This window comes from Anomaloglossus baeobatrachus, unplaced genomic scaffold, assembly GCF_048569485.1.
Source record: "Anomaloglossus baeobatrachus isolate aAnoBae1 unplaced genomic scaffold, aAnoBae1.hap1 Scaffold_3829, whole genome shotgun sequence".
Lineage (NCBI taxonomy): Eukaryota > Metazoa > Chordata > Amphibia > Anura > Aromobatidae > Anomaloglossus > Anomaloglossus baeobatrachus.
The window spans coordinates 6,997-29,277 of NW_027443171.1; the positions used below are offsets into that span (position 1 = coordinate 6,997).

The 22,281-nt window shown below is 51.8% G+C and overlaps 1 protein-coding gene across 1 annotated transcript in view; it reads right to left on the reverse strand.

Moving 5' to 3' along the window:
- Window positions 1–354: 354 nt before the first annotated feature.
- Window positions 355–22,281, reverse strand: part of LOC142275019 (biorientation of chromosomes in cell division protein 1-like 1) — a gene marked incomplete at both ends in the record, with an annotated part of 32,592 nt that continues 10,665 nt past the window's right edge. Inside the window, 2 exons of the mRNA XM_075332578.1 lie at window positions 355–524; window positions 1,691–1,840. Coding sequence (XP_075188693.1) covers window positions 355–524; window positions 1,691–1,840 — 320 coding nt within the window. The remainder of the gene's footprint in view (window positions 525–1,690; window positions 1,841–22,281) is intronic.

Here is a 22,281-nt window from a genome sequence, read left to right on the forward strand (position 1 = left end):
CCATCCACCAGAGTCTGTTACCCTCAGATGTCTGCTGATCGCATCAACAGACATACAGGGAATAATGCCGGCTTGCCATGTGAGCTAGCATTAAAGGGGACAGACACGACCAAGGACATATATATACTTCCTTGGTCATGAAGGGATTAAGAGTCTGAGAAGTTTGCTGTCACCTGTTGTGTTGTGTACGTTTTAGTAATTATGTGCATTCCCCACTCTATGACAATTCTGGAGAAGCTTTGTTAGCAGTTAGGCAGCGTGTCCATGCGCACTACTGTTATCCAGTTGTCACACTGCAAGGATATGAACAGGAGGACTCTTTACAAGAAGAAAACACAATCAGGACTGACTCACCACTGATTGCCGGCGTTGTTCTACGGTCAGTTCATCGTCTGAATCGCTGTAGTATTTGGAGTACAGGTATGGCTTATGAACATAGGCGTGCCGCGTGCCTCGTGTCTTGGGCTCGTGCTGTTCACCGGACGATTTGGATTTACTCTCTGGGTCTACTTTGTCCTCTTCGTCTACAATAAAAATGTAATAAAATATAAGTCTTATTTTATCTAAAGCATTCAGCGGCTGCACAACACAGTACGATCTCGATGCATGCATTCGTGTGCAGACTCCAAGGGGATGTGTATGCACAATGTGACTTTTTCCGGATAACCCTCTTTAAAAAGTTTGGTGAACGACAACATGTTGTGGTAAGTTTAAAAGTGTAAAGGTTACTGACCCATCGTGACCACCTCTGTCTGTATGCCCAATATTACCATATGGCTATTACAGACAGAAGCCCCCCTCTATGAGAAACTAACTTTATTGGGCTTTATTCTAACACACGGGTTTTCACAGGGGAAGAAAAAAAAAAAAAATTAAATTCCACTATACATTGGATAGATACAGTAGATTGCTGATCAATGGAGGTCGAACACTTCCTCAGTGATCTTAAGTTCAGGTATTTGCAGCATCGTAATAACAAAAACAACAACCAAAGCAACAACCACCACCACCACCATAGTCTATGTGCCCACGGGAGATTGCACCTGCAGATATATATCCACAGGTACGTCCGCAGGTTTCCACGCAGCAGCTCCCCGGAATCCACAGCTATCCATTGCTGCGGGATTCCAGGGAAATATCTGCGGTAAACCTGCGGACATTAGTGCGACTTACCTGCGGAAGTCCTGGCCTATATCCATCGATAGTGGAGAGGCGAGATTTCCGCAGATATTTCCGCAGGAATAAATTGACATGCGGTTATGTGCGGCTGCGGGAATCTGCAGCATATTCCGCAGCCTCACATATTGCAGCATGGACACAGACACTCCCCATGTCCCATAGGATAACAAGGGGAGTGTCTGTACTCGCTAAAACCAGCAGATTTATCTAGAAAATCCAGATACATCCGCAAGGTTTTACGCGGCAAAATTTGCAGGTACATTGTCCCGTGGACACATAGCCTTAAGGTGTAAACGGGACTGATCTGTGTCTGCCTCATGATCAGCTTGACTCCAGTTAGTGTGTGTATACTACAGAGGAGGTAACTTTTCCTTTGCCCAGTGCCAGCCTCCTCGTGTCAGCTGCACACAGCCAGGGTTGCCTGTGTTTCCCAATAAAGCAAGAGGGAAAATCCAGCTGTGAAGCCAAGCAAGACTATCAGCAGAAAACAAATCCATATCTAGGAACTTACCATCAGAAGTAATTTCTCCCTCTTCAGTACTGTCAGATATGGCATCTTCTTCATCGCTGTCTTCCTCAAATGAGGATAAGTCACTGGTGTGCACAGAGCTGACCGTCACATCCGAGAACGCGTCCACGTCAGAATCAGGTAAGGCATACTCTGTAAAGTGGGGGATAAATATATATCAAGGATTGGCAATTAAATAGTGTGATGGAAAGAGCATGATAAACATGAAAAGTAAGTGTTGTCTGAGCCCATGCTATGTTTGGCGTACCCTTAGGACAGGTCATAATTATCGGACTGTTGGGGGTCCGACTCCCAGCTACCCACCAATGTTCTGATTTAGGCTCTGAAAGGAGCTGAACAGCATTCACATAATGTGACAGCACACCCAGCGTCCGCACCGGAGGGGAGTGAAGGCTGTTTTCATTTTAGAAGGGAGAATATAGTAATTGATAAGGGGTTGTCTTGAGTAGTGGCAGTCCCCAGATCTGATAACCGCTGATGTGTGTGTCACGCTGGGTGTGGGGAGAGACATCCAGCAAGTGGACTCCTGGGAATAAGGGAGGCTGAAACACAAGGAGGGGGGGGACCAGGGGCTCCTGCACTAACCCTGACACTGGGGGGCCCTGTGCTAGCCCTCAAACCACAGGTACCTATAATGGTTAGGAGGTGTGGCCCGCCAATGTGCCCATCTCCTAGCCAGACCCTAGGACTAAATCCCGCCACCCACCAATCCAGGGGAAAAACAAACATAAAAATAACCAGCAAAAAGGGAAAAAGGAAAAGCAACAACTTATCTTGAGGGAATCTTCAGAATATACAGCAACAGTAGTCTGAAGCTACATGCACTCCCGAGCATGCAACGTCTCCAAGTGAAGAGTATAACCCGCACTGGAGGAGTGGGAGGTTCCAAGTTATAACGGCCCTTATTTACCAGCTGGAGGAAAGGCTCCTCTAACCAGGAACAGAAAAAAAAAAATCAATAAATAAATAAACTAAATCCAGCCCTTAAAAAAAAGGGACAGCGTCCATTAATGTCTGGACGATCGCCGGGCCTTTCTGCACCTGGTCCCAGTAGCAGTACCTGAAGGTCCAGACACAACCGTGGCAGTATTGGGGTGCTGGACCCAAACAATCAGGCACTTATGAACTATCAGAGGGATAGTTCATCACCATCATATGTGTTGGTAATCCATTTATAATGGCCACAAGAGCTGCAATACCAGGCATGCTCATGTGTGCTGTGTTGCCACAATAAATAGTAAGGTAGCTACATGCAGCAGACCTATTACTCTGAACACTGGATGGAATCATAGGAGCTGGACCCTCACCGATTATACAATAATGGGGCTGACTCACTAGATCTTATCACAGGAAAGGTTACTAACTGCAAGGAGGCCAACCTCGAAAACCCTCAGCAGACCTGAGGGTGAATATCAGCTTACATCTCCAGCAGTCAGTGTGGGGGGAGGGGGAACGGATTTTTGTGTACTCCCCGTAAAATCGTTTTCTCTTAGCCATCATTGGGGGACACAGGACCATGGGTGTTATGCTGCCTATCCAGAGGAGGACACCAAGTAGATGCAAAAGCATAGCTCCTCCTCTGCAGTATACACCCCCTGGCCGGGCCAGGCAACCTCAGTTTTAGTACACAAGCAGTAGGAGAAAAAAAAAAAAAATAGTAAGAACTTATCTCAATGGAGGAACATGAGAAAAAAAAAAAAAAAGTCATAACCAAATAAGGTACTGAGAGGACCAAGGCCCAACAGGGCAACAGGGTGGGTGCTGTGTCCCCCAATGATGGCTAAGAGAAAACGATTTTACGGTGAGTACTAAAAAATCCGTTTTTCTCTGACGCCTCATTGGGGGACACAGGACCATGGGACGTCCTAAAGCAGTCCATGGGTGGGAAAAAATAAAAGACAACACAACCCAAAGACTAGGAACCAGTCCCAGACAGCCTGGAGCGCCTACTGAGAGAGGTGCTCTACTGCCGTTTGCAGAATTTTCCTACCCAGATTTGCCTCAGCTGAAACCTGGGTATGGACTCTGTAATGCTTTGAAAAAGTATGTAGGCTAGACCAGGTTGCAGCCTTACACACCTGTTCCACTGAAGCCTGATGCCGAATGGCCCACGAAGCGCCAACTGCTCGCGTGGAATTAGCCCGCAGCCCACTAGGAATGGGCTTGAGTTGCAAGGGGTAGACTTCCTGGATCACAGAGTGAATCCAGCGAGCCAGAGTTGCCTTTGAAGCTGCCTGTCCCTTCTTAGGCCCCTCAGGAATGACGAACAAAGAGTCAGTTTTCCTACAGGGGGCTGTCCAGGATATGTAATATCTGAGAGCTCTGACGAGGTCTAACGAATGCAGAGACTTTTCCACCCTATGAACTGGGTGTGGACAAAAAGGAAGGCAGAACAATGTCCTCGTTCAAATGAAACTGGGTAGGAACCTTTGGATGAAAATCCGGAAGGGGGCGCAGAACCACCTTGTCCTGGTGAAAGATCAGAAAAGGTTCGCGGCAAGAGAGTGGTGCCAGCTCCGAAACCCGTCTGATGGACGTAATTGCCACCAGGAATGTTACCTTCCAAGATAGAAGAGCAAGGGAGGATTCCTTGAGAGGTTCAAAGGGAGACCTCTGGAGACCGTCCAGAACGAGATTGAGGTCCCATGGGTCCAGCGGCCGTTTGTACGGGGGAACTAGGTGGGAAACGCCCTGGAGGAAGGTCTTGACTTGCGTTTTTTGAGCCAGGCGGCATTGGTAGAAGATTGAGAGCGCTGAGACCTGCCCTTTAAGGGAACTGAGAGCCAACCCCGCTTGCAAGCCAGACTGCAGAAAGTCGAGAATTTCGGGGATGGCCAGAGGCATAGGCTGGACGTTAGTTTCCCTGCACCATGAAAAGAAAATTTTCCACGTACGATGGTAAATGCGAAATGAAGCAGGCTTTCGGGCGCTGATCATGGTGGAGATGACCGCGGGGGAGAATCCCGCTCTTGTTAATACCAAGGTCTCAATAGCCATGCCGTCAGCTTCAGGTCTCTGGAGTTCTGATGGGAAATGGGCCCTTGAGTCAGCAAGTCTGGGATGTCTGGAAGGCGCCAGTGCGTCTGCGAGCATTTGTACTAATTCGGCGTACCAGGCGCGCCTGGGCCGGTCCGGTGCTATCAGTATCACCGGGACTCCCTCTGCCTTGATCTTCCTGATTACCCGCGGCAGCAGGGGTAGAGGTGGAAATATGTAAGGCAGGCGGAAGTGGTGCCAGGAGCAGACTACAGCATCCGCACCGATGGACTGCGGGTCGCGTGACCTGGCTATGAACGTGGGTACCTTTGCGTTCAACCTTGAGGCCATTAGATCCACGTCTGGTGTGCCCCAGCGAGTGATGTGTAGAAACACTTCTGTGTGGAGAAACCATTCTCTGGCGGCCAAGCCTTTGCGACTTAGAAAGTCTGCTGCCCAGTTCTCTACCCCCGGTATGTGTACCGCTGATATCACTGACCTCGTCGATTCGGCCCAGCTGAGGATCTTGTGGGCCTCGAGATAAGCTGCTTTGCTGCGGGTGCCCCCCTGCCGATTGATATAGGCTACAGCTGTCGCATTGTCCGATTGGACTCGAATCTGACGACCCGCTAGCAGGGGGCAGAACGCCCTGAGCGCGAGAAAGATCGCGTGGATTTCCAGGATATTTATGGGTAGGGAAGACTTCTGGGGCGCCCAACGTCCTTGAGCAGTGTGGTGCCGGTACACTGCTCCCCAGCCTAGGAGGCTGGCGTCCGTGGTCAGGACCAGCCAGTTCACTGGGAGAAAAGATCTCCCCTTCGATAGGGATGAGGACCGAAGCCACCAGCAGAGTGCATACCTGACTGAAGGCGTCAGGTGAAGATGTTTATCCAGGGAGAAGGGGCTCTTGTCCCAGGCAGCTAGAAGGGCTAGCTGCAGTGGGCGGAGGTGCAGTTGAGCAAAAGGTACTGCCTCCATAGCCGCCACCAACCTGCCGAGCACCTTCATGCTGAATCGAATGGAGCGAGACGGAGGACGTAGAAGGCAGCGTACCGCTTGTCGAAGTGCGATCGCCTTGTCCTGAGGGAGAGATATCAAGCCCCGACGGGTGTCCAGGGACATGCCCAGGAAGGTGATGGATCGTGCTGGGACCGGGGATGATTTGTCTAGATTCAGTAGCCACCCTAAGCGGGATCGGGTGTCCACGGTGATCTGTACGCTGGTTGAGCAGTCGCGGAAGGAAGGGGCCTTGATGAGGAGGTCGTCCAAGTAAGGGAGAACGACTACTCCCCTGGCGTGAAGGACGCTCATGGCGGCCGCCATGACTTTGGTGAAGACCCTTGGTGCGGTGGCAAGGCCGAAGGGTAGGGCTACGAATTGAAAATGGGAGTCCTGAACTGCTAAGCGGAGGAACTTTTGGTGATCTGGAGCAATGGGTATGTGCAGGTACGCATCCTTGATATTTATGGAGGCGAGGAATTCCCCTTCGACCATGGATGCAATAATGGACCTTACGGACTCCATTCTGAATCTCCGTACGTGTACATGTTTGTTCAGGTGTTTGAGGTCCAGGATGGGTCGAATTGTCCAGACGTTCGCCAAACAATCGGTCTGGAAAAAAGGGAAGGCCCGTGAAAGACTTCTTGGAAGCAGAGTCCGCTCGCCATTGTCTGAGCCAGACAGCTCTACGGATGGCTATGGTATTTGAGGCGGCAGGTAGCAGCATCAATGAAGGCCTGCATGAGGTACTCTGCCGCAGCGGCAATTTGAGCTGTGACCTCTGTGACGGTATGAGGGAACTGGGATTCCTCAAGCGAAGTGTTAAGGGATTCTGCCCAGACCGAGATCGCCTTTGCAACCACACAGAGGCAAAGGAGGGCGAGAGGGAGGAACCCGCAGCCTCAAAGGCAGAGCGGGCGAGGTGCTCCACCTGTGTCTGTCGGGTCCTTAATGGAGGAACCATCGGGTAAAGACAGGAGCGTTTTTGTGGCAAGGCGGGAGACCGGTGGGTCGACAGAGGGCGGATCAGCCCAGCCCTTAGGGGCAGGTGAGGCAAAAGGGTACCGGGACTCCATGAGTTTACGGTTACCGAAGCGCCTGTCAGGCTTCTCCCTTTGCTTTGTGAGGATATCCTGAAACTATGGGTGATCAGCGAAAACCTTTTGGGGTTTCCTTGCCCTCTTAAAGGAGACCACATGGTCAGTGGTAGTGGATGGGGGGATCCTCCACATGCAGAGTTTGGTTGATTGCTGCTATAAGGGTGTCTATTGCAGTTTGATCATCTGGGGAGGGTGAAACCAAGGAATCATCCTGGTACAAACAGCATTCTCCCTCCTCCAGCTCTTCAGAAGCCGTGGACCATGTGGGAGAGCCTGCCCTGTGTGCTCCCGAGGGAGAGCCATGGGGCTATGAGAGAGTGCTGGAGACACCCGGCCGTATGCTCTTTTCCTGATCCCTGCAACCGGTGAAGCATGGGCCCGGATTACCTCAGAAGAATCCTCCATAGGGGTATCCTCAGGCTGCGTTCCGTCCAGGGGCCCAGAAGGGTGTGGAGGACGACATTGCATAGCCAGCACCAGGTTCTGTGACAGTTTTTCCATGGATTGGGACAGAAACTGTGCCCATTCTGGTGGGCTGGGAGCCCTAGGCTCTGGGCTGACAGCTGCGGTGGTGGTGGCGGCGAAGGGGTCTTGGGGGGCTATTGGGGCACAGGACTCACAGAGAGAAGAGGTGTGTTTACGTGGTAGCTCAGCATGGCAGGCAGTGCAGGCTGAATAATAGACTATGTGAGCCTTAGCACTCTTAGTACCCTAAGAGTTCTGCATGTTCCTAATAGGAGTATGCCAGGAGGGGGAGCAATGATATGCAGAGCAAGTGAAGCAGTGGGAAGCAAGGATTGTATTTGCTTCAGTGTACCTCACCAGAATCAGCCGATGGCCCTGCGTCCTCAGGAAGGAGTCTCTGTGGAGATCTTCGTGCGTTTTCCTGGGGGGCGGGGCTTATCGCGAGCCACTGGGCTTAGCGCTAAAAGAGCGCCAAGAAGAAGTCAGTGTGCCCCCCTGCTGTCGGCAGTAAAAAACGGAGGGAAGGGAGCTTCTGTGACAGTTTTTCTCCCTCCAGTCAGCACACAGCTACCAGTAGATTATCTCTGCAGGAGTCCCTGCAATCAGCAAGGGACACCCCCTCCTCCAGCCAGCACGCAGCTAGAGGGAATAAACACTGAGTTCATGAGCCCTGGGAGCCCTCCCCCCGCCACTGGTAGATCATCTCTGCAGGATTCCCTGCAATCAGCAAGGGACTTTCTCCTCCAGCCAGCACGCAGCTATGGTGGGAATAAAGACTGTAAATTCAGCAGTCCTGGGAGCCTTCCCTACACAGTCTCTCTCTCTTTGTCTGGGAAACCAGTCAGGGGGGATCTCACCTTAACACTGCCTCAGTCCAGGCAGTGGAAATAGCAGAGTCAGCCTGCTGTGTCCGGCCACACAGGTGTAATGTATCAACTCAGAGCCTGCAAAGCGGAGCTGAGGAATTGTGCCTCTGCCCTGGGCTCTGGAAAAATCGGTGTCTGTGGGACCCGTCGTCCAGTAAAAGGCAGCCCAGGATCCAGCGTCGCAGGAGGGGGTACGTGGAGGCAACACTCCGCGTTCCCGCCCGTTGATGGTAGTGGGAGATCGGTCCCTAAGGGAAACCGTCGCCCTCAAAAAATAACAAAACCTTGAAAGGATGTGTCTCCTACAGACACTAAGCTAAAACTGAGGTTGCCTGGCCCGGCCAGGGGGTGTATACTGCAAAGGAGGAGCTATGCTTTTTGCATCTACTTAGTGTCCTCCTATGGATAGGCAGCATAACACCCATGGTCCTGTGTCCCCCAATGAGGCGTCAGAGAAACAGCAGAATTGCCAGCACAACACTTCCTTTGGCAATGCCAATGTATAGTTTATCCTGCCAATAAAGCTCATGTGAATTTGCGGAGAGTTACTGTTTGTAATGAGATTCAATGTGTAAAGTGAGGCTGGGGAGTGTTATTTCTCCAGGGTGTTGCTGCCTGCCTGTTACTGGTCAGCGTTAAAGAGGGAGAGTACTCACCCCCAGTGAAATCTCTCTGGGAATGCCCAAAGACTTAATTTTTTTTTTTTAACTGTTTAAAGTGCCAAATACTTATATTTCAATCATTTCTGCAAAGGAGAGGTGAAATATAAAAAAAAACAAAAAAAAACAAAAAAAAACAAATCAAAACAAAAAAACGCTAAAAAATAATGTTTTATTCCAGTCCTCTATGTAATAAATAAAAATTAATCAGCTATAGAAATCTTGTATCACCATAATTGTACCAACATCTATGTATAGAAAGGTCATTTTTTACTATTAAGTGAGCAGCGTAAATATAAAACCCAAAGTAACAATGGCAAATTTCACTTTGAATATTTTTTTCATTCTATTCCACCCCAACATTATTTATATGCCTATTTTTTAAGTACATTAAAGAGGTTGTCAACTTTTACATTGACGGCCTATGCTTAGGAGAGGTCATCAATGTCTGATCGGTCGGGGTCAGACACCCAGCACATCAGCTGTTCTTGGTCCCGGCGGCGGCAGACAGCCGGAAATGCTCAGTTCTGGAGCTGCCCCGTCTTCTGATAGCAGCAGCGGCCTGGTACAGCACATGAGCCTGCTATTCTAATCAATAGGAGGCAGATGTGCAGTAGCCGGCCACTGCCATGATCAGAAGATGGGCCGCTCCGGAACTGAACACATCCGACATTCTATAGCCGCAGCCGGGACTGAACAGGTGATCAGCGGGGGTGTCTGGTGTCAGACCTCGGCCGATCAGACATTGATGACCTCTACTAAGGATAGGCCATCAATGTAAAAGTAGCGGCAACCTCTTTAAATGGTAAAATCGTGTTTTTCAAAACAGTCCCTGCAAAAAACAAGCTCTTATACGGCAATGTTGGGGAAAAAAAAAAATATATAATTTTGGGCAAGGGGAGATAAAGGCAAAAAAGAGAATTTTGTTTACCGTAAATTCTTTTTCTTATAGTTCCGTATTGGGAGACCCAGACCATGGGTGTTTAGCTTCTGCCTCCGGAGGACACACAAAGTACTACACTAAAAGTGTAGCTCCTCCCTCTGAGCTTATACACCCCCTGGAGAACCAGATCTAGCCAGTTTAGTGCAAAAGCTGAAGGAGAATAGCCACCCACAAGTAAAAACAGAGCAAAAACCGGAACAACCGGAGACTCTGTACACGACAACAGCCGGTGATAACACGCGGAACAAGAAATTGCCAACAGGCAACAGGGAGGGAGCTGGGACTCCCAATACGGAACTATAAGAAAAAGAATTTACGGTAAGTAAAAAGAGAATTTTGTTTACTTACCGTAAATTTTTTTTCTTATAGTTCCGACATGGGAGACCCAAACCATGGGTGTATAGCTTCTGCCTCCGGAGGACACACAAAGTACTACACTCAAACGTGTAGCTCCTCCCTCCGGGCTATATACACCCCCTGGATGACAATCTAACCAGTTCAGTGCAAAAGCTGAAGGAGGACATCCACCCATAAGTAGAGATAGAGTAAAACTCGGAAAGACCGGAACTCTGTCTACTAACAACAGCCGGTGAAACACACGGAACAAAAAACTGCCAACAGGCAAAAGGGAGGGTGCTGGGTCTCCCATGTCGGAACTATAAGAAAAAGAATTTACGGTAAGTAAACAAAATTCTCTTTTTCTTCATCGTTCCTTATGGGAGACCCAAACCATGGGACGTTCCAAAGCAGTCCATGGGTGGGAAATAAACCAAACTGAGAAGTAGGCAAAACCTAACTTCACAAATGGGCGACAGCCGCCTGAAGAACGCATCTGCCCAAGCTCGCATCTGCCGAAGCATGAGCATGCACTTGGTAGTGCTTCGAAAAAGTGTGCAGACTGGACCACGTGGCAGCCTGACAAACCTGCTGAGCCGTAGCCTGGTGCCTGAAAGCCCAGGAGGCACCGACAGCTCTGGTTGAGTGCGCCTTAATCCCTGGCGGAGGAGGCACCTGAGAACACTGGTAGGCATCGGTGATAGCCGACCTGATCCAACGAGCTAGGGTCGCTTTAGAAGCAGCAAGACTCTTGCGCTGACCAGTGGTTAGCACAAAAAGTGAGGTGCACCGCCTAAAAACGGCGGTGCGTGACACAGATTCGGAGCGCCCGCACCAAATCTAAGGAATGCAACGCCTTCTCAAAGCGATGCACAGGGGCCGGACAAAGAGAAGGCAATGAAATGTCCTGGTTAAGGTGGAAAGGAGACACCACCTTAGGGAGAAAGTCCAGAGTCGGCCGAAGAACCACCTTGTCTTGGTGAAACACCAAAAAGGGGGATTCCGAAGAGAGCGCAGCCAAATCAGAAACTCTCCTGAGAGAAGTTATGGCTACTAGAAAAACAACTTTCTGTGAAAGTCTAAACAAAGGAACCTCCCTGAGAGGCTCAAAGGGGGGTTTCTGTAAGGCCGTGAGGACCAGATTAAGGTCCCAGGGATCCAAGGGCCGCCGGTAAGGAGGAATGATGTGAGAAGCGCCCTGCATGAAGGTGCGCACCTGAGCCAGTCGGGCGATACGCCGCTGGAACAATACCGACAGAGCCGACACCTGTCCCTTGAGGGAATTGAGGGACAGTCCTAGCTGTAGACCGGACTGTAGAAAAGACAGGATGGTCGGCAAGGAGAACGGCCAAGGGGCATGGCCGGAAGAGCGACACCAGGACAGGAAAATCCTCCAAGTCCTGTGGTAAATCTTGGCCGAAGAAGACTTCCGAGCCTGAGTCATAGTGGAGATGACCTCAGAGGGAATGCCTGAAGCCGTCAGGATCCAGGACTCAAGAGCCACGCCGTCAATCTGAGAGCCGCAGAATTCTGGCGGAAGAACGGACCTTGAGAGAGAAGGTCTGGGCGGTCCGGGAGGTGCCACGGCACCCCTACGGACAGACGGAGCAGGTCTGGGTACCAAGCTCGCCTGGGCCAGTCTGGAGCAATGATTATGACTCAACGGCCCTCCATTCCGATCTTGCGCAGAACCCTGGGCAAGAGAGCTAGAGGGGGAAACACATAGGCCAGACGGAACTGAGACCAATCTTGAACCAGTGCGTCCGCTGCGAAGGCCTGAGGATCGTGGGAGCGAGCCATGTAAACCGGAACCTTGTTGTTGTGCCGGGATGCCATTAGATCCACTTCCGGAGTGCCCCACTTGCGGCAGATTGATCTGAACACTGACGGATGCAGGGCCCACTCGCCGCTGTCCACGGTTTGACGGCTGAGATAATCGGCCTCCCAGTTTTCCACGCCTGGGATGTGGACTGCAGATATGGTGGACTTGGAGTCCTCCGTCCACTGGAGGATTCATTGAACCTCCAACATCGCCAGACGGCTGTGAGTCCCGCCCTGGTGATTGATGTAGGCAACCGTTGTCGCGTTGTCCGACAGGACTCGAATGTGCTTGCCTGCCAACAGGTGGTGAAAGGCTAGGAGAGCTAGAAACACAGCTCTGATCTCCAGCACATTGATCGAGAGGGCTGATTCGGACGGAGTCCAAGTGCCCTGTGCTCAGTGATGGAGAAATACTGCTCCCCAACCGGAGAGGCTGGCATCCGTGGTGAGGATCACCCAGGACGGAGTCAGGAAGGAGCGTCCCTGAGACAGAGAGAGGGGCCGAAGCCACCACTGAAGGGAGCTCCTGGTCTGTGACGACAGAACCACCATCCTGTGCAAGGAAGAGATTTGCTTGTCCCAACAGCGGAGAATGTCCAGCTGCAGGGGACGCAGATGGAACTGGGCAAAGGGAACCGCTTCCATTGATGCCACCATCTGACCTAGCACCTGCATGAGGTGTCTGATGGAATGACGGCGGTGCCTCAGCAGAGAGCGCACCGCCAGACGAAGGGACTGCTGTTTGACTAAGTGCAACTTGACAAGTGCCGGCAGAGTCTCGAATTGCATCCCTAGGTAAAGAAGCACCTGGGTCGGGGTCAGAGTGGACTTGGGCAGGTTGACAAGCCACCCGAACTGAACGAGCGTGGCGAGCGTGAGTGAGACACTCCGCTGGCAGTCTGTACTGGATGAGGCCTTGACTAGAAGGTCGTCCAGGTAAGGAATCACTGCCAACCCCTGGAGGTGCAGAACCGCAACCACTGCTGCCATGACCTTGGTGAATACTCGAGGGGCCGTGGCTAGGCCGAAGGGGAGAGCAACGAATTGGAAATGTTCCTCTCCGATTGCAAAGCGTAGCCAACGCTGGTGTGAAACCGCAATAGGCACATGCAGATAGGCATCTCTGATGTCGATGGATGCCAGAAAATCTCCTTGGGTCATTGAGGCAATGACCGATCTCAGAGATTCCATGCGAAAGTGCCGCACCTGAACATGCTTGTTGAGAAGCTTGAGATCCAGGATGGGCCGGAAGGAACCGTCCTTCTTGGGAACTAGAAAGAGGTTGGGGTAGAAACCGCTGAACCGTTCCCGGGCGGGAACCGGAACAATTACACCGTTGGCCTGCAGGGATGCCACGGCCTGAGAGTAGGCGGCGGCTTTGGAGCAGGGGGGGGTGGACAGAAAAAATCTGTTTGGCGGGCTGGAAGAAAATTCTATCCTGTAGCCGTGGGAGATGATATCTCGCACCCACTGATCGGAGACGTGTTGAAACCACACGTCGCCAAAGTGGGAGAGCCTGCCACCGACCAAGGACGTTGCTGGCGCAGCCAGATAGTCAAGAGGAGGCTGCCTTAGTGGCAGCGGCTCCTCCGGTCTTTTGAGGACGCGGCTTCGCGCGCCAGTTGGGTTTACGATCCTTGGCTGCGGTAGTGGACGAGGTCGAGGGCTTAGAGGATGACCAGTTAGAGGAACGAAAGGAACGAAACCTCGATTGGTTCCTACCCTGGACAGGTTTCCTGGCTTTAGTTTGTGGCAAGGAAGTACTCTTCCCGCCAGTAGCTTCCTTAATTATTTCATCCAGTTGTTCACCAAACAGCCGGGACCTAGAAAAAGGGAGACTCGCAAGGAACTTCTTAGAGGAAGCGTCTGCTTTCCACTCTCGAAGCCACAAGATCCTGCGGATCGCGAGGGAGTTAGCGGAGGCCACCGCCGTGCGGTGAGAAGCCTCTAGGATGGCAGACATGGCGTAGGATGAAAAAGCCGAAGCTTGAGAAGTTAAGGCATCCATCTCAGGCATAGAGTCCCTGGTGAGGGAGTGTATCTCTGCCAGAGAGGCAGAGACTGCCTTAAGAGCCCACACTGCCGCAAAAGACGGGGAGAACGAGGCTCCTGCCGCCTCATATACAGACTTGGCCAGAAGGTCAACCTGGCGGTCAGTGGGATCCTTAACCCCTTCACGACCGCGGGCCGTAAAATTACGTCCTATTTTAACGTGACTTAACGACCAGGGACGTAATTTTACGGCCTAAACTTCATTTGATTGCCGTGGCCATAGCAACGGCTTTCAAATGATGTCCCCTGCTGTTTCTTACAGCAGGGGACCTTTGCTTGACCCCAGGGGGGGGCGGCATCGCCACCCCCTATCGACGATCGATGTGATTGGCTGTTCAAATCTGAACCGCCAACCACATCGATCGCACTAATTTCGGCAAAAATAATGCCCGAATTAGTGCGATCCTGTGAGATCCAGCTATGAGATGCCTCAGCTGCTGCAGCATATCATAGGTGGACCTCAAACATGCCGCCCCCAGCCCCTGCAGCACTGATTGGAGCGATCGTGCTATGACGCGCAATCGCTCCAATCAGTGTGCAGTGGGGCGGTCTGATCTGCCGGTGGCCGCCCTCCCCAAGCCTGTGCTGGCCTGCGAGCCCTCCCCCAACATGTCTGCAGCATGCAGTGGCTGGTACTTGTGGTACCACGCCACCGCTGCTGCTGCCGCCGCCGCCGTAGCTGAGGTCACCGCTGCTGCTGCACGTGAGTACTGTGCTCACTTTGCAGCCCGTGCGCGCTCCCGTGGTGCCCCTGCGCGCTGCCGTGATAGCCCCTGCCGTGCCCCCCCTGCGATCTGCCCCCCCCGACATCCCGATCTGCTCCCCCCAGCCCACCCCCCCCGACATCCCGATCTGCTCCCCCCGCGATCTGACTGCCTCCCCCATTATCTCTATTCTGCTTCTGCAGCTCCCTCTCCGGTCTCCCCCTCTGCTCTCCCCCCTCCCCCTCTGCTCTCAACCCCCCCTCTCTGCTCTCAACCCCCCCTCTCCCCCGACGTCCTCTTACCTGTCTTCACCGGCCTGATCACATCTGCGTCCATCGCTGGGTCCTTCCTGGGCATTCTGCTGATCTGCCTGCTGCTCCTGTAAAGCTGTCCATCTCTCTGCCATCTGTTCCTCTGCAGCTCTTCTGGTCAGTGATCCTCCTGCTAATCCTCTGGGTACTGTGAGTATAACTTTTTTTTTTTTTTCCCGTATCCCCTGTCCATTTTTACACCTCATCCGTCCGTGCGTCCCGCCAAGCGCTGATCAGGGATGCAGATAACGGATCGGCATCCCTGCTCAATTTTTGGCGTGACTTTTTTTTCCGTATCCCCGACGCTTTTTGTATCGCATCCGTACGTGCGTCCCGCCAAACGCTGATCAGGGATGCAGATAACGGATCGGCATCCCTGCTCAATTTTTGGCGTGACTTTTTTTTCCGTATCCCCGACGCTTTTTGTATCGCATCCGTCCGTGCGTCCCGCCAAGCGCTGATCAGGGATGCACATAATGGATCGGCATCCATGGTCAGTTTTTGGCGTGACTTTTTTCCGTATTTGCGACGCTTTTTGTATCGCATCCGTCCGTGCGTCTCGCCAAGCGCTGATCAGGGATGCACATAACGTATCTGCATCCATGGTCAATTTTTGGCGTGACTTTTTTTTTTTACGTATCCCCGACGCTTTTTTTTATCGCATCCGACCGTGCGTCCTGCAGCGGCCGATCAGTGCACTGCGTCTGTGCGTTTGAAAAGTCAAATGGCGCTCCTTCTCTTCTGAGCCCCGCCATGCGCCCAAACAATTACTTTCCACCACATATGAGGTATCTGCGTACTCAGGAGAAAATGCACAATACATTTTATGGTGCATTTTTTCCTGATAGCCTTGTGAAAAAAAAAGCTACCTAGTTGAAGCAACAGTTTTGTGGTAAAAAAAAAAATTTTTCTTTTCACGGCTCAACGTTCTAAACTTCTGTGAAGCCCCCAGGTGTTCAAAGTGCTCATCAAACATCTAGAAAAAATATTTGAGGGCTCTAGTTTCCAAAATGGGGTCACTTGTGGGGGAGCTCCATTGTTTAGGCACCTTAGGGAGTCTTCAAACCTGACATGGCGTCCGCTTATGAGTGCAGCTAATTTTGTGTTCAAAAATTCAAATGGCGCTCCTTCCCTTCCGAGCTCTGCCGTGCGCCCAAACAATTGATTTTTACCACATATGGGATATCAGCGTACTCCGGAGAACATGCACAATAAATTGTAGGGTGCACTTTCTCTTTTCTCCCTTGTAAAAATGAAAATTTTATGGCTAAAGTAACATTTTTGTGTTAAAAAGTAAAATTTTCATTTTTTCCTTCCACATTGCTTTGGTTCCTGTGACGCACCTAAAGGGTTAATAAACTTCTTGGATGTGGTTTTGAGCAGTGTGAGGGGTGCAGTTTTTAGAATGGGGTCACTTTTGGGTATTTTCTGTCACCTCGGCCTCTCAAAGTCACTTCAAATGTGATGTGGTCCCTAAAAAAAATATTTTGTAAATTTTGTTGGAAAAATTAGAAATTGCTGATGAACTTTGACCCCTTCTAACTTCCTAACGAAAAATTTTTTTTTCGAAAATTGCGCTGATGTAAAGTTGACAAGTGGGAAATGTTATTTAGTAACTATTTTGTGTGACATATCTCTCAGATTTATGGGCATAAATTTTCAAAGTTTGAAAATTGCGAAATTTTCCAAATTTTCGCACAATTTCCTAAATTTTCACAAATAAACGCAAAAAGTATCGGCCTAAATTTACCACTGACATGAAGTATAATATGTCACGAAAAAACAATCTCAGAATCGCCAGGATCCGTTGAAGCGTTCCAGAGTTATAACCTGTCAAAGTGACACTGGTCAGAATTGCAAAAAATGGCCCGGTCATTAGGGTGTTTTAGTGGCCGGGGGTGAAGGGGTTAAGAGAAGTGCCATCAGCCACCGCTACGACTGTGCGGGCTGAGATTCTGGACACTGGAGGGTCTACCTTTGGAGACTGGGCCCATTCCTTAACCACCTCTGGTGGAAAAGGAAAACGGTCATCAGAACTACGCTTCGGAAAACGTTTGTCAGGACAGGCCCTGGGCTTGTTAACAGTGGTCCGAAAACTGGAGTGGTTAAAAAACATACTCTTAGCTCTCTTAGGTGAGGTAAACTGGTGTATCTCTACCAGAGAGGCTTGTTCCTCTGACTCTGGTGGATTGAGGTTCAGTACGGAGTTAATGGATGCAATCAAGTCACTAACATCCGCATCACCCTCAGACACGTCAATGGGGTACATAGAGGTAGCGTCTGAGCCCACAGTAAACGAATCCTCCTCGCCCTGCACCTCGGCTCGTGAATCAGAACCGTGGGACGAGGAAGGAGAAGGGTCCCTGCGTCTCCGTTTAGGGGGACGGGGTCCTAGGACATGCTCTGAGAGCTCTGCAGAACTAGGAGCAGCAGAGGCACCCTGAGAAGGGGGCTGATGCATGGTCAGCAGTGTCCGGGACAGCTGCCCCATGGAGTCGGCAAAAGACTGGGAAATAGCTTGGGAAAAGGATGCTACCCAAGCCGGGGGTTCAGCCACCGGGGCCGGAGCAGCCGGAGGGACCCCTGAGGAGGCTCCAGGCTGAGGCACCACCATGTTAGCACAGGCATCACAATGTGGGTATGTGCTTGGCTCTGGCAGAATGCGCTTACATGCAGTGCATATAGCGTACATGTTTGCAGCCTTGCTCCGGGTGACAGACATGCTGCTGAGGTGGAAGCTCTGCAGCAAGAATACACTCTTATAGAATGTCCTGAGAGTGTATAATAAAGCCCACAACCAGAGGTTGTGGCTTACCAGCCCGCTCTCTGTGTGCCCTCCGGATTCCACAGCTCGGACCCCCAGTACAGCGTCAGCCTTCCAGGAAAGCAGCAGATTCAGCAGCCAGCGCCGATCAGTGTGATAAACGCTGAGAAAATGGCGCTGGGAGGAGGAGGGGGGGCGGAGATTAGCCCAGGAGCGGGAAACCGGAGGGCTAAGGAGAGATGCAGGGGAGGGAAACATCTCCTCAGAGAGGAGTGTCCTCCCCTTTGCTGAATGGCCGGTGGGCGGCGCCACTCTATTCCCCTGCATGAATGACATGCAGAGGAAGATGAAACCGAAACTAGGCCCAAACAGAAGCTGGGGCCTAGATTTTAGCATGCGGCCGACGAGCAGGCACCGTCGGCGCGGTTCTGAGGGGGAACCCCCAGAACCGGCCGGAATTTACAGTAAACATAAAAGAAGGGAATTTTGTTTACTTACCGTAAATTCCTTTTCTTCTAGCTCCTATTGGGAGACCCAGACAATTGGGTGTATAGCTTCTGCCTCCGGAGGCCACACAAAGTATTACACTTAAAAGTGTAAACCCCTCCCCTGTGCCTATACACCCCCCCCGTGCATCACGGGCTCCTCAGTTTTGGTGCAAAAGCAGGAAGGAGGAAACTTATAAATTGGTCTAAGGTAAATTCAATCCGAAGGATGTTCGGAGAACTGAAAACCATGAACCCATAACAATTCAACATGAACAACATGTTTACACAAAAGAACAACAGCCCGAAGGGAACAGGGGCGGGTGCTGGGTCTCCCAATAGGAGCTAGAAGAAAAGGAATTTACGGTAAGTAAACAAAATTCCCTTCTTCTTTGTCGCTCCATTGGGAGACCCAGACAATTGGGACGTCCAAAAGCAGTCCCTGGGTGGGTAAAAGAATACCTCGGTAATAGAGCCGTAAAACTGCCCCTTCCTACAGGTGGGCAACCGCCGCCTGAAGGACTCGCCTACCTAGGCTGGCATCTGCCGAAGCGTAGGTATGCACCTGATAGTGTTTCGTGAAAGTGTGCAGACTCGACCAGGTAGCCGCCTGACACACCTGCGGAGCCGTAGCCTGGTGCCGCAATGCCCAGGACGCACCCACGGCTCTGGTAGAATGGGCTTTCAGCCCTGAAGGAACCGGAAGCCCAGAAGAACGGTAGGCTTCAAGAATTGGTTCCTTGATCCACCGAGCCAAGGTTGACTTGGAAGCCTGCGACCCTTTACGCTGGCCAGCGACAAGGACAAAGAGCGCATCCGAGCGGCGCAGGGGCGCCGTACGAGAAATGTAGAGTCTAAGTGCTCTCACAAGATCTAACAAGTGCAAATCCTTTTCACATTGGTGAACTGGATGAGGGCAAAAAGAAGGTAAGGAGATATCCTGATTGAGATGAAAAGGGGATACCACCTTAGGGAGAAATTCCGGAACCGGACGCAGAACCACCTTGTCCTGATGAAACACCAGGAAGGGGGCTTTCCATGACAGTGCAGCTAGCTCAGACACTCTCCGAAGTGATGTGACTGCCACTAGGAAGACCACCTTCTGCGAAAGGCGTGAAAGAGAAATATCTCTCATTGGCTCGAAAGGTGGTTTCTGAAGAGCCGTTAGCACCCTGTTCAGATCCCAGGGTTCTAGCGGACGCTTGTAAGGAGGGACTATGTGGCAAACTCCCTGCAGGAACGTGCGGACCTGCGGAAGCCTGGCTAGACGCTTTTGAAAAAACACAGAGAGCGCCGAGACTTGTCCCTTAATAGAGCCGAGAGACAAACCCTTTTCCATTCCGGATTGAAGGAAGGACAGAAAAGTGGGCAAGGCAAATGGCCAGGGAGTAAAACCCTGATCAGAGCACCAGGATAAGAAGATCCTCCACGTCCTGTGGTAGATCTTGGCGGACGTCGGTTTCCTGGCCTGTCTCATAGTGGCAATGACCTCTTGAGATAACCCTGAAGACGCTAGGATCCAGGACTCAATGGCCACACAGTCAGGTTGAGGGCCGCAGAATTCAGATGGAAAAATGGCCCTAGAGACAGTAAGTCTGGACGGTCTGGTAGTGCCCACGGTTGACCCACCGTGAGATGCCACAGATCCGGGTACCACGACCTTCTCGGCCAGTCTGGGGCGATGAGGATGGCGCGGCGGCAGTCGGACCTGATCTTGCGTAATACTCTGGGCAGTAGTGCCAGAGGAGGAAATACATAAGGCAGCCGAAACTGCGACCAATCCTGAACTAATGCGTCTGCCGCCAGAGCTCTGTGATCTTGAGACCGTGCCATGAATGCCGGGACCTTGTTGTTGTGCCGGGACGCCATTAGGTCGACGTCCGGCTTCCCCCAGCGGCGACAGATCTCTTGAAACACGTCCGGGTGAAGAGACCATTCCCCTGCGTCCATGCCCTGGCGACTGAGAAAGTCTGCTTCCCAGTTTTCTACGCCCGGGATGTGAACTGCGGAGATGGTGGAGGCTGTGGCTTCCACCCACAGCAGAATCCGCCGAACTTCCTGGAAGGCTTGCCGACTGCGTGTGCCGCCTTGGTGGTTGATGTATGCCACCGCCGTGGCGTTGTCCGACTGAATTCGGATCTGCCTGCCTTCCAGCCACGGCTGGAACGCTTTTAGGGCTAGATACACTGCCCTTATCTCCAGAACATTGATCTGAAGGGAGGACTCTGGCTGAGTCCAGGCACCCTGAGCCCTGTGGTGGAGGAAGACCGCTCCCCACCCTGACAGACTCGCGTCCGTCGTGACCACAGCCCAGGATGGGGGTAGGAATGATTTCCCCTTCGACAAAGAAGTGGGAAGAAGCCACCACTGAAGGGAGGCCTTGGCTGCCCGAGAAAGGGAGACGTTCCTGTCGAGGGACGTCGACTTCCTGTCCCATTTGCGGAGAATGTCCCATTGAAGTGGACGCAGATGAAACTGCGCAAATGGAACTGCCTCCATTGCTGCCACCATCTTCCCTAGGAAGTGCATGAGGCGCCTCAAGGGGTGCGACTGGGCTCGAAGGAGAGATTGCACCCCTGTCCGTAGTGAACGCTGTTTGTCAAGCGGAAGTTTCACTATCGCTGAGAGAGTATGAAACTCCATCCCGAGATATGTCAGCGATTGGGTCGGTGTCAATTTTGACTTTGGGAAATTGATGATCCACCCGAATCTCTGGAGAGTCTCCAGAGCAATGTTCAGGCTGTGTTGGCATGCCACCCGAGAGGGGGCCTTGACAAGGAGATCGTCTAAGTAAGGGATTACCGAGTGTCCCTGAGAGTGTAGGACTGCTACCACTGTTGCCATGACCTTGGTGAAGACCCGTGGGGCCGTCGCCAGGCCGAAAGGCAGCGCCACGAACTGAAGGTGTTCGTCCCCGATGGCGAAACGCAGGAAGCGCTGATGCTCTGGTGCAATCGGCACGTGGAGATAAGCATCCCTGATGTCGATTGATGCTAGGAAGTCTCCTTGGGACATCGAGGCGATGACGGAGCGGAGAGATTCCATCCGGAACCGCCTGGTTTTCACGTGTTTGTTGAGCAGTTTGAGGTCCAGAACGGGACGGAAAGATCCGTCCTTTTTTGGCACCACAAACAAGTTGGAGTAAAAACCGTGACCCCATTGCTGAAGGGGAACAGGGATCACCACTCCTTCTGCCTTCAGAGTGCTCACTGCCTGAAGAAGAGCATCGGCTCGCTCGGGGGGCGGAGATGTTCTGAAGAAACGAGTCGGAGGACGAGAACGGAACTCTATCCTGTAACCGTGAGACAGAATGTCTCACCCATCGGTCTTGGACATGTGGCAACCAGGCGTCACAAAAGCGGGAGAGCCTGCCACCGACCGAGGATGCGGTTTGGGGAGGCCGAAAGTCATGAGGAGGCCGCTTTGGGAGCGGTTCCTCCGGCGGTCTTTTTAGGACGTGACTTAGACCGCCATGAATCAAAGTTCCTCTGACCCTTCTGTGGCCTGTTGGACGAGGAGAATTGAGACTTGGCTGAGGGCCGAAAGGACCGAAACCTCGATTGTACCTTCCGTTGTTGAGGTCTGTTTGGTTTGGACTGGGGTAAGGACGAGTCCTTTCCCTTGGATTGTTTAATGATTTCATCCAATTGCTCGCCAAACAGGAGGTCGCCAGAAAATGGCAAACCGGTTAAGAACTTTTTGGAAGCAGAGTCTGCCTTCCATTCACGTAGCCACATAGCCCTGCGGACTGTCACCGAATTGGCGGATGCTACCGCCGTACGGCTCGCAGAGTCCAGGACAGCATTCATGGCGTAGGACGCAAACGCCGACGCCTGAGAGGTTAAGGACACAACCTGCGGAGTAGAGGCACGTGTGACTGCATTAATCTCAGACTGACAAGCTGAGATAGCTTGGAGTGCCCATACGGCTGCGAATGCCGGAGCAAAGGACGCGCCAATAGCTTCATAGATGGATTTCATCAGGAGCTCTGCCTGTCAGTGGCATCCTTGAGTGATGCACCGTCTGCCACTGCAACTATGGATCTAGCCGCCAGTCTAGAGATTGGAGGATCCACCTTGGGACACTGAGCCC